Source organism: Moschus berezovskii, chromosome 9 (genome assembly GCF_049115385.1).
Source record: "Moschus berezovskii isolate FMDL1 chromosome 9, NW_MosBer_1.0, whole genome shotgun sequence".
Classification (NCBI taxonomy): Eukaryota; Metazoa; Chordata; class Mammalia; order Artiodactyla; family Moschidae; genus Moschus; species Moschus berezovskii.
The window spans coordinates 2,532,606-2,545,051 of NC_142468.1; the positions used below are offsets into that span (position 1 = coordinate 2,532,606).

Sequence of the window (12,446 nt, forward strand, 5' to 3'; positions counted from 1 at the left end):
TGATGACCTATGACCCAAACGCAGACGTCTGTGCCTGTCCTCCCAGCGGCCACATCCCTCTCCTGGCGGAAGCCTGTTGATCAGACAGCTAGCTCGGCCCCCGCAGCCGTTCGGCTCGTTGACAGGATAACGGCGTGCCACAGCCGACCCCCCCCGACGCCCACCTGCCTCGTTCTGAGCGCCGCCCAGCCTGCTGAGCAAAGGGACCCCCACTTCGGGAGCTTGTGACATCTCCCACAGGAGAACATCCGTTCCCAGACCCTCCCCAGCTGTCCGATGTCAAGTTCTAGAGCATCCCTCCTAGCCTGCCAGCAGCTTTAGGAAATTGGCTCCATCCTTCCTCCCCTGTTCCTTGGTTGAAAAGACCCAGGAGATGCAGCCAGGCATTCTCAGGACAGTCATCTCTCTGCCAAAGGCTGCAGTTACTTGGTCCTGAAGACACAGAATCCTCATTCTGCCTTTGCTGAACTCAGCTTGCTGGCCGTTGAAATAAAGACTGCCCACACCTCCGAGAAGGTAACACTAGCAGACGCATAGCCGGTGCAGTCCTGTAACTAGCAGTTAACCTGTAGTGTGGGTTTTAAAGGGTGTTTGAAGTTACACGGAAGTGAACAAAAAAGTACTCGGTTCTCATAGGACTCTTGCAGGAAGAGAGTAGGGCACACTGTAATCCAGTTAGGGTCTGAAACAGTTTCTAAAATCAAGTTGGGTAATTCGTCATGGGGCAAGCGCACTGACTTGATCAGAGCTGCATAAGGTTTGGGCACTTTCCTTCGTACCAGTCACGGCCCGCAGTGATCGTTGGTTTAAAGACATTATTCTGATGAACGGGAATAAAGGAGTTAAGCAGGAAAGGCAAGGAGACTGGTCATTAACAGAGCCCTGGCAGTTTTCAAAGATGCATTATCGCCAGACTCTTGACCTCCATAGAAAAGGGGACGGGTTGGCCCTGACGAGTTGAGACGCTCGCTGTTCTTCGTGTTCTCACGGCTAGATGAGCTGCCTCCCCTGCTGTAACACGTACTTGTAACCGTCTCTTCCAGGGTGTCCTTAGACTTAGGCACGTTGAAGTGCTGAACTTGAGTTTTCAGAGCTCCACGTTCACGTTGTAAAGCTGTGGAGTCACGAAGGGCTTTCCCACCTCACTCTGACTACTGTGAGAAGCCCAGCCACAGCCCAGGTGAGCCTGCCAGGAGCAGGCTCTAGCGTCCTGGTAGGAAGGGACCGGGAAGCCCACGGAAGTCGTGGAAGGAGACAGCAGAGAAGTCAGTTCAATGCCTGAGCAGAGGGTAGCGCATCAGCTTTCTGTTCACCTTCCTGTCTGACCCCAAGCCTCATTAGATCCCCTGGAAATCCAGCTAGGGCATAGTCAGTGGGCGAGAAGCCGCCGAGATTGGAACAGGGCTGTTGGAAGGCAGTGAGCGTACCTTGAGCGTCCGGTCCTGCCCCTGGGGGGCCCCAGGTGCCCGCCTTAGCCTCCTCAGAAGCGCGGTCAGAGGTTTGTGTCCCGACACCAGGACTCTGCACTTAGCTTTCCTGTGCTTCGCTCTCCCTCTGCCTCCCGACCTGACGTTTCTTGTCTGGGATGTGAGGCACGACCTCAGCTCCCGAAGGGAGGCCATCCTGGACATGCAGCATGGAAGCCACTGTGCCCGACCCTGCCCGCTTTGCCCAAAGGCTGGAAACAGTGGGAGGTGATCCCTTAGTCACTTTGCCCACCCGATGCGAAGAGCTGACTCACTGGAAAAGACCCTGATGCTGGGAAAGATTGAGGGTAGGAGGAGAAGGGGACGACAGAGGACGCGATGGTTGGTGGCATCACCAACTCGATGGACATGGGTTTGCGCAGACTCTGGGAGTTGGTGATGGACAGGGAAGCCTGGTGTGCTGCAGTCCATGGGGTCTCAGGGAGTCAGACAGGACTGAGAGACTGAACTGATCCCTGAGCCAAAAGACTCAAAGGCAGCAGACACCTGGGCGCTGGTGGGGGGTGGGCAGCCTGCCTCGGGGTGTGTGTGCTGGTGTCCCCCAGGTTTGGGGTCCTGCCTGCCTGCTCCCCGCGCGGGCCCATGGCCCATCCTTTACCGAAGCCTCATCCTCTTGGGCTGCTGGCGACAGCCTCCCGTGTACCGCCCGGCTGAGCAGCGCCCGCTGTGAGCGGGGCCCACCCCGTCCGTCTGCCCCTGCGCTGCGCGGCAGGCAGAGGGCGGCCTGGATGGTTCACAGTCTCCCCTTTGGCCTCGCCCTCCCGGAGCCACCCCGGGCCCCAGGCAGCAGCCGCTGAGGTCCTGCGCCCGCATCCTTCCTGCGGGCAGAGTGGCCGCAGGCTGGGAGTCGGTTAGGCCCTAGCAAGGCGCCGTCTCCAGGAGCAGGCAGAAGGAGGAGGACCCCCTGCTGCCCCGGGGGTGCGCCCCGCACCTGTGCCCTGAACGCGCTCCCCGTGGGCCCCTCGGCGCCTCCCTGCAGGCCGACGCTTCGCTTCCCGCGGGGCGGCCGCGCGCCGAGCTCGTGGGAACTCAGCCCGCAGCTTGACTCGCCGCAGCCCCGGCGGGAACGGTCTCTCTTTCCTGCTCGGCCCGCTCGCGGAGTGGGGAGCCTTCCGCGAGGCGTGCCATCACGGCTCAGGGGCTCTGCGGGACGGCTTCCAGAAAAATCCAGGCAGGACACCGCGGCCTCTTGTGCTTCTGGTCAAATCCATCCGCATCCGTCTCCCCTGCTAAAAAAAAAAAGTATGGCTCTGTAGATAATTGTAGCTTCTCGATTCTAATTAAGGCTTCCTAGGTGGCTCCAGTGATAAAGAATCGGCCTGCAAACTGTAATCAGTATTATTTTACGGTATTAATGAAATATTTTATATCCTCTTTTTCATATTGAGCCTTTGAAATCCAGTGTACTTAGAACATGGCTCAATCTGAATTCCACGTTTCACCAGCTCTAGAGTGGCCACATTTGTTTTGTCATTTTGTCAGGTGGCGCAGTGGTAAAGAATCCATCTGCCAGTGCTGGAGACAGAAGAGACTCATGCTTGATCCCTGGGTCGGGAAGATCCCCTGGAGTAGGAAATAGCAACCCACTCCAGTACTCATGCCTGGGAAATTCCACTGACAGAGGAGCCTGGTGGGCTACAGACCATGGGGTTGCGAAGAGTCAGCTCTGACTGAGCCTGCACACACACTGCGAATGTGTGTGTGTACACACACACACACGTCTATTAACTACCTGCTCTACAGTTCTTCTCTGACAAGCCCTGTGAGTCACCTTTGACCCCAGTAGAAGAATCATTATTAAGTCAGAAGAAGTCTGAGCACCATTACTCATCTTCAAATGAAGTGAAAGTTAGTCATGCAGGACTGTTTTCGACCCCATGGAGTATACAGTCCATTGGATTAGCCAGGCCAGAATACTGGAGTGAGTAGCCGTTCCCTTCTCCAGGGGATCTTCCCAACCCAGGGATCAAACCCAGGTCTCCCACATTGCAAATGGATTCTTTACCAGCTGAGCCACCAGGGAAGCCCAAGAACACTTGAGTGGGTAGCTTATCCCTTCTCTAGTGGATTTCCCCCACCCAGAAATCGAACCAGGGTGTCCTTCCTGCATTGCAGGCGGATTCTTTACCCACTGAGCTACCAGGGAAGCCCACTCATCTTCAAAGGCTGACATCATGCCTGGTTGGAATGTTCCCAGAGAGAAACTCTAGATAATGAACAAAACAACAGAAAGGGGCGGGGGTGGGAGTGGTGGGGGGGTGGGTGGAGGTCCACAGCGCCCCCATCAGAGCTGGAGTGCCTGCAGAGGCACCAGGAAGCGGGCTCCCTTCTCTCAGCCCTCCCCGAGGCCTTGCAAGGAAGCTGGCGGAAGGGCCAGTCCTAGGAAAGGGAAGGATTATCGAATCACCTGCTGCTCAGCTTATGGCCTTTGCTAGCTTAGCCCGGGCTGCTCTCCAGCACAGCAGTCGGAGCTCAGAGGTTAATTTTAGAAGCTGCGAAAATCAAGGAAACAACGTTGGGAGGGGAGCTGGGGAAGCCGGGGCGGGGTGCAGAGGAAAGTTTCTCTTGTGCATCCCACTTTTTTTATTTTGGGTTCTGGAAGTGATCACATTTGGATCACAGTGAATGGTGCTGCTTGATTTGATTCTGTGTGTGTGTGAGAGAGGCCGGCTTTCTTGATGGATAAAAGTTGAGGGTCATTGTGTAATTTAAGACAAAGTGCTGATGTCCTTGGCTCCTTGTCGCAGGATTTGAGAGTCTCAGATATACGTCTTCTCTCCTAGAAGAGCCCATTTAAAAAATATTTTATGTTGGAGTAGAGTTGATCAACAGTGTTAGATTCCAGTGTACAGCAAAGTGGTTCAGTTGTATATGCAAATGTATGTATATTCTTTTTCAAATTCTTTTCCCATGTAGGTTGTTAGAGTATTGAGCAGACTTCCATGTGAAGAGCTAAATATTTAAATGATGTAGCAGAAAAGGATGATGCTGGGGGGGAGGGGTGCTTTTTATTTTTTTTAGTTGATTTAGTGAGAAGCCACAAATCTGAGTTTGAGGTTGATCTTAAGTATCCAGTTTCTTATGACATCTCTTCTCTAGCTGGAGCCCAGGTTTAATTTCAGCAGGTTGGGAGGCGCCCTGGGTTTACGTGTGTTGATGCGCATTGTGGGAAACACAGAGAGGACAGAAGGGAAGGAGATGTCTGAGAAGCGAAGGGCCGGGGCACTGACCCCGTCTCCAGATCCGGACTCAAAAAGTCATGGCGCGGGGACTTGGGAATGCCTTTCTTAGCCATGTTAGACCGACTGGGATTCCTCTTTCGAAGCCACAGGCTTGACCCGTGGGGGTGGAGACAGAAGGGAGAAAAGGGTGGGAGCAGTTGAGAGTTACCGCCGGCCGCCTTGGGCAGAGAGGGCACGTCTGCCCGCAGTGAGGAGCTGCCTGCGGCGAGCGCCGGGAAGCCGGGCTTGGCAGGGCAGCGTCCTGCAGCAGCTCCTGTGAGAGTGCGTGCCGGGGTCCGAGGGAGAGCCTCGGTGCACGCCAGCGGGGTCGCCAGTTTCCGGAAACAGCTCAGGGAAGGCCTTTTCATGCTGCAGGGTGCACCGTCGGTGAGCGTCTCTGTGAAGTGAATACAGTGCATTTATCAGAAAGATGTCTTCGTGGGTGAGTGCAGAGTTCATGAAGTGAAAGTCGCTCAGTTGTATCTGACTCTTTGCAACCCCATGGACTATACATTCCATGGAATTCTCCAGGCCAGAATCCTGGAGTGGGTAGCCTTTCCCTTCTCCAGGGTATCTTCCCAACCCAGGGAATCGAACCAGGGTCTCCTGCCTTGCAGGTGGATTCTGTACCAGCTGAGCCACGAGGGAAGCAGAGTTAGGGAGAACTACGAAAAGCCTAATAGACTGGAAGAATTTCCGCATGTCCTGACCGCATTAAATCCTGTGCCTTAGAGATGATGAATAAGGGGCGCTGGTGAGCTGAGGTGCGGTGGCGGAAGGATGCACGCGGCGATCTTGGTGCCTGAGCTTATAGAATGGGCCAGCCGCTGAGCTAGCAGCCCGTGTCCTTTGTCTTGTTTTATCTTCAGAACGATGCTCTGAGGCACGTTCATGCCTCCTTTATAGGTGAGTAAGCGGAGGCACGGAAGGATCAGGAACTCACCCAAAGCCACGGGGCTTGTGTTGGGGCCAGACTTTGGACAGAGGCCGTGTGGCCCCGAGTGTGTACTCGTGACCACGCAAGAGGCTTCTTCGCTGGAGCGTAACGAGACAAGGAGTCGAGCGAGCCCAGGGTCCCATAGCTGCTTGCTGAGGGCCGACCTCCTGTCTCTGGGTGCAGGCAGGGCTGCGTCTCCTCTGACGGCCGGGTGACTGCAGGGCTGTGCCAGGCCAGGGGCCATGTGCCCGGGACTGCGTGCTCCTGCTTCGTCTCCGGGGCTCCCGAGTCTTTGTCGCAGGACTTCAGGTACTCGGCGTGTTTCGCCACAGGAGTGACTCTGACGTGATTTGCACATGGGGAACGGAAGTGCCATGAGCGCAGGGGCTGCTCTTCTGGCTGAGTGTGTGACCTGGACGATAGCCAAGGGCTTCCGACCCGTCCAGCTTTGTCTCGTCCCGTTCTCGCGGGCCGCTCCAGGGCGCCTCTGGGGCTGCTAAGCGCACGGGTGATGCGGAGGTGAAGACCCGCGTCTGTTTTCAGAACAGCCGTGTCTTTGTTCAGTTAAACCTCTGAATACCCCGAGGGGTCAGTACCGTGTGTCCTCTCCCTTAAGGAGCTCGTCAGGGGACACAGAGGCGGGTCGTGTGACACCAGAGTCTGGCTCTCAGCTGCAGGCTAGAGACCACCTCCCTGCTCACAGCCCGTCAGTGGTTTTCCCAGTATCCAGAGTGAAAGTGAAAGGGTTAGTGTCCAACTCTTTGCAGCCCCATCCACAGACTGTAGCCCACCAGGCTCCTCTGTCCATGGGGTTCTCCAGGCAAGAATCCTGGAGTGGGTAGCCATTCCCTCCTCCGGGGATCTTCCTGACCCAGGGATCGAACCCGGGTCTCCTGCATTGCAGGCAGATTCTTTACTGTCTGAGCCGCCGGGGATGAAGTGTAGATAGATGCGTCTCATTCCTGCTAGGATTATATGCTTTGTCAAAATTACTTTCAGTTCTTACGCACATTAGGACTTTTATCACTTCCAGGCCTGGTATGTGCCTTTGAATACTAACTTCAACAGCACTTCCTCCAGGAAGGCCTCCCAGATAGCCTTTGTTTGGGGTCGTGTCCCCATCCCTCATGCCTGTTGGCCCGCTGGCCTCGCGCTTGCTCTGGTATGTTTTCATTGTCTCCTCAGTTCTCTGTCTGTCCCACCTGGCTAGGGGCACCTGTGTGCTCTTCATCTGATGTGTAGACAGGTACTTGGTAATTTAATCCATTAACTGATACAACCGGTATATGAGCCTGTCATGATTTTTGCTGATAAGAATGATAACTGTGGTGTAGATTTTAAACATTTGTATCGGGGGAGTACTATTCTGTCAGATTTGCTTGTTGTTCTAGATGAGATCCCTAGTGACTGATACATTAAATACTGACCATTGTGAGGAGATACTGCACAGCAAAATGATCAAAAAACCCTTTCCCACAATCCCCAAAACAGACAAACCAAAAGCAACCTCCACCTGAAGCATCTGTCTTTGAACACCAGAGTTCTACTGGTTTATACGTCTGTCTGTCCTCTGGAATTACTGGTATTTTCCCTCCTGTATTTTCTTCCAGAAGTTTTGTAACTTTAGTCCTTACGTTTAGATCTATGGTGCATTCCTAATTAGTTTTCCTACTTGGTATGAGACTGGGACCAAGGTTCATTTTCCTCCAAGTGGATCTCTGGTTGTTTTAACCCTTCTCTCCCCCAATGTGTTCTCTGCGTATTTGGCAACAAGCAGTTGGCCACAGACACGTGAGTCTCTTTCTTGGATTCCCTTTTGTTCGTTGAGCTGGAGGTCTGCACTTACATTTATACCACGCTGTCTTGTAGATTTATACGAAGTTGTTCGATAATTTGGGTAGATTTAAGTTCCGGACACTCTGCCAGAGTTCCAGAGAACTGCATCAACTAACCACGCTGTGATAATTAGTTGCAATATCATATAACGGGTTTCACGCTTTTGAGATATCTGGTGAGTCCCCTACCTCAGATGACCTACTGTCTGCAATCAGGCTGATTGTTAAGTGACAGAAGTTCCAGGTCTAGTTCGGCCTACCTTCATGATTAAATATGGAAGCAGACAGGGGCTCTCGAGCCCCGACTGTGCTGGCAGTGATGACTTCAGGCACCAGTTTCAGTTTGCCTCCTATCCCTCCTAGTAACAGGGACCTTACACAAACTGGGATGAGACATGGCAGAAAATACTAGCAGGAGCTGCCCAGGGAATCAGTCTACAACTTTATCCCATGTTCCAGAGTAGACATTCGTCCAGCGTGAAAGACCTGACTTAAGGTTTAGAGTATTTACATAAATCTGCTGTTAGAGACCTGAAATTATAGGAGTTAAAAAGTATGTACTGTGTCTTTTGGGAACTGTAGTTGTTCCACACAAATAATATCGGCTTTAAAGATTTAATATCCAGGGACTTCTTGGTGGTCCGGTGTTTAAGACTTTGCCTTCCAATTCAGTGGGTACAGGTTTTATTTGGGAGCTAAGATCCCTCATGTCTGGCAGCTGAAACAACCAAAAACTTTTAAAATAGTCCACATCAAAAAATATATATATATAAAAAAGTTATTGACTTTTTAAAAAAATATTCAGAGTGGTTTTCGTTTTTAAAGGTATGATTTCATAGACTCTTTTTGGTTTGAGAAAGTGGTCTGTCCACCCTGCCGTTGGATGAGTCTGGGCGAAAGGCTGGGGACTCTAGGATGCTAGAGACGGACAGGGTCTTCGAGAACACCATTCAGAGAAGGAAAAGTAGATTCCGTGAGCTCTCACAAAGTCCTACCAGAAGAACAGGTTAAAGCCCAGCTGTGCAAGCCCACTGTCAGAGTATTCACACAGGATGCATGCCTGGCCCGCAGACAGACACGTGGAGGAGTGTAGATGGTGCTGGAAGAGTATTAGCGTGGGCCGGAAGAAACTGCCCCGACTCTCGGGGGTTGCTTCTGGTCCCCCTGTTCTGTAAAAACTCAGATCTACGTGAGGCCGCTGTGAGTTACACACAGCACGGGCAGCGCCTGATGGTCCCTGACGAGAAGGTTGGCTCGGGAGTAACGTGGGGCTGAGTGTGTCTAGGAGACCAGGGGTGCCGAGAGCGCCCGGGATGTCTGCTCAGAGGGAGCCCCAGGGCAGGAGGGAGGCGGCTGGCGCTTCTGAGCCGTAGCCGCCCCAACGGCCCTGCGCTCCCCCGGGCTGGGTGTGAGGACGCTCAGAGACGCTTGGAGCACCGATAGCCGATAGCCGAGGAAGTCGGCTCTGCTGTTCTTCTGGCTGGTTTTTTTTTTTCCCCTTCCTGGATCAAGGACTCTTAGAAAGATATTCCCAGTTCTGACCATGGCCGGAGAAGCATGAGGAAAATGATTTGTTTGCTCGAGATGGCATCAGGTTCTTGAGATCCAAAGGGTCTGCCTCGAGATAAAAGCTTATGTGTGATAAATGCAGGAAAATAATATTTGAAGCCTACTTTTTTTTTTTTAACCAAAGCATCAATAATAAGCTATTGGTCTGACTTGACTAACTGAATCTCTGTCTTGAGGTGTGGCATCTTTCCGTATTGCTCTCTTGATATTCTTTTTGCGTCTGTCACCCCCGTGTGTCTGTGTGTGTGTGTGCATGTATGTGTGTGCATGTGTGCGCGCGTGTGTGTGCATGCGTGTGTGTCTATGTGTGTCTCTCTGTGTGGTGTTTGTGCATGAATGTGTGTGTGCATGTATGTGTTCGTGTGTGTACGTGTGTGTGCATGTCTGTGTGTGCGTGTGTGTGTGCATGTGTGTGCGCGCGTGTGTGTGCATGTGTGTCTGTGTGTCTCTCTGTGTGTGTTTGTGCATGTATGTGTGTTCGTGTGTGTACGTGTGTGTGTATGTGTGTGTGCATGTCTGTGTGTGCGTGTGTGAGTGCGCGTGCGTGTATGTTTCTGTGTGTACGTGTGTGTGCATGTCTGTGTGTGTGCATGTGTGTGTGTGTGCGCGTGTGTGTGTGCGTGTGTGTGTATGTCTCTGTGTGTATGTGTGTGTGCATGTCTGTGTGTGTGCATGTGTGTGTGCATGTCTGTGTGTGTGCGTGTGTGTGTATGTCTCTGTGTGTATGTGTGTGTGCATGTCTGTGTGCGTGTGTGTGCGCGTGTGTGTGTATGTCTCTGTGTGTATGTGTGTGCATGTCTGTGTGTGTGTGCATGTGTGTGTGCGCGTGTGTGTGTGCATGTCTGTGTGTGTGCGTGTGTGTGTATGTCTCTGTGTGTGTGTGCATGTCTGTGTGTATGTGTGTGTGCATGTCTGTGTGTGTGCGTGTGTGTGTATGTCTCTGTGTGTGTGTGCATGTCTGTGTGTATGTGTGTGTGCATGTCTGTGTGTGCATGTCTGTGTGTGCACGTGTGTGTATGTTTCTGTGTGTGTGTGTGTGTGCATGTCTGTGTGTGCGCGTGTGTGTGTGTATGTGTGTGTGCATGTCTGTGTGTGTGCGCGCGTGTGTGTGTATGTCTCTGTGTGTATGTGTGTGTGCATGTCTATGTGTGTGCGTGTGTGTGCATGTCTGTGTGTGTGCGTGTGCATGTCTGTGTGTGTGCGCGCGTGTGTGTGTATGTCTCTGTGTGTATGTGTGTGTGCATGTCTATGTGTGTGCGTGTGTGTGCATGTCTGTGTGTGTGTGCGCGCGCGCGCGTGTGTGTGTGTATGTCTCTGTATGTGTGTGTGCATGTCTGTGTGTGTGCGCGCGTGTGTGTGTATGTCTCTGTGTGTATGTGTGTGTGCATGTCTATGTGTGTGCGTGTGTGTGCATGTCTGTGTGTGTGCGTGTGTGTGCGCGTGTGTGTGTGTATGTCTCTGTGTGTATGTGTGTGTGCATGTCTGTGTGTGTGCGTGTGTGTGCGCGTGTGTGTATGTTTCTGTGTGTGCGTGTGTGTGCATGTCTGTGTGTGTATGTGTGTGTGCGTGTGTGTGCACGTGTGTGTATGTTTCTGTGTGTGCGTGTGTGTGCATGTCTGTGTGTGTCTGTGTGTGTGCGTGTGTGTGCGCGTGTGTGTATGTTTCTGTGTGTACGTGTGTGTGTATGTGTGTGCATGTCTGTGTGTGTGCGTGTGTGTGCGCGTGTGTGTATGTTTCTGTGTGTACGTGTGTGTGTATGTGTGTGTGCATGTCTGTGTGTGTATGTGTGTGTGCATGTCTGTGTGTGCGCGTGTGTGTATGTTTCTGTGTGTACGTGTGTGTGCATGTCTGTGTGTGTGTGTGTGCGCGTGTGTGTATGTTTCTGTGTGTGCGTGTGTGTGCATGTCTGTGTGTGTGTGTGCGCGTGTGTGTATGTTTCTGTGTGTACGTGTGTGTGCATGTCTGTGTGTGTGTGCGCGTGTGTGTATGTTTCTGTGTGTGCGTGTGTGTGCATGTCTGTGTGTGTGTGTGCGCGTGTGTGTGTATGTCTCTGTGTGTATGTGTGTGTGCGTGTGTGTGCGCGTGTGTGTATGTTTCTGTGTGTACGTGTGTGTGCATGTCTGTCTGTGTGTGTGCGCGTGTGTGTATGTTTCTGTGTGTACGTGTGTGTGCATGTCTGTGTGTGTGTGCGCGTGTGTCTCTGCTTGCTCTCTGCGCCTGTATCTCTTCTTTCTCTCCCTGCCTCCTTCCCTTTCTCTGTGCCTCTGGCGTATCCAGAATTTCTGACTCGGAACAGCAGTCTTCACAGCGGGACTCACGTGCGGTGTCTCTTTGCTTTTCCAGTTCCTCCAGGAGTGATACAGAACGGAACGCGGGTTCTGAGCCGAGGCCTGTTCCCCGGGGTCCGGCCATTGCCGGTCACGCCCATTGGGATGACAGCGGCTGTGAGGTAAGGGGCCCTGCGGGGCGAAGCCCCCTGAGCAGCGGGAGGGGCGCTGTGCATCCCACTTGGGGCCGCTTGGGGAGCCTGGGAAGACCAGCCTCTGCGTGGTAAGGGCAGAAATAGCGTGGGTGTCTGAAGACATTAAAGGAGCTCCTGAGGACCCCAATCTAGCCACCAGCTTCTCCTTTCCGGGCTGTCAAATTACCCTGGTCTCTTTGCAGATGAGATGAAGCAAGATGGCAGTGAGGTTGCTTTATTCTGAGAAGGTGGGGTCCAGTGAGCAGAAGGAAATGATGGCAAGGGAGTCATCAGATTCTGGGCTAACTGGTTGACCTCTAGACCCAGCGCTGTCACTTCCCAGTCCTCTCATTTTGGGCACATGTCTGATCCCTGTGGGTTAGTTCCCTCATCCATGAAGCTCCTCTGCCCCCTGGGAAGGCTCGCAATGAAACATGCAAAAAAGTCAGGTGTGAAAAGTGCTTCGGTAAGTGGTCTGTAAATACCAGGTGGCATCAGCCCCCCTACTTCTGAGAATCAGCTCAGCTGCCAAACCTCATGGACTCTTCCTTGGGGAGTTTCTTTCCTCCACCCTTCCCAGCTCCCCCGCCAGCCCCAGGGGAGGGCCCTTTGCTCGCCTGGGAGGGAGCCCCGCGCGCGCCAGCGGGAGTGCCTCCCTCCTGGCCTCCTTGCTGCCTCTCTGCCCACCCCGGCCCTCCCGTCAGCCGTCGCCAGGCTGGTTTCCTAAAATGTGCCTCCCCAGCTGTTTGCAGAAGCATCCCCGTCGACTCCCACAGTCTCACCCTGACACCCCGCCGGTCGTCCCGTCTCCTCCAGCCAGATTTGTTCTCCAGATGATCCAGTGTTGGCCCATCTTGTCCTACAGTTTCCTCTGTGTAGATTTCCCTCCGCCTCCACGTAGAAGCCAGCACATCCTTCTCGGCCCATCACAGAAAT

At 53.1% G+C, this 12,446-nt stretch overlaps 1 protein-coding gene across 10 annotated transcripts in view; it reads left to right on the forward strand.

Moving 5' to 3' along the window:
- Nucleotides 1-12,446, forward strand: part of FOXN3 (forkhead box N3) — a 439,954-nt gene that overhangs the window by 406,870 nt on the left and 20,638 nt on the right. For all 10 annotated transcript variants that reach the window (XM_055437276.2, XM_088839390.1, XM_055437272.2 and 7 more), the window contains one exon: nt 11,393-11,498. In XM_055437276.2, coding sequence (XP_055293251.1) covers nt 11,393-11,498 — 106 coding nt within the window. The remainder of the gene's footprint in view (nt 1-11,392; nt 11,499-12,446) is intronic.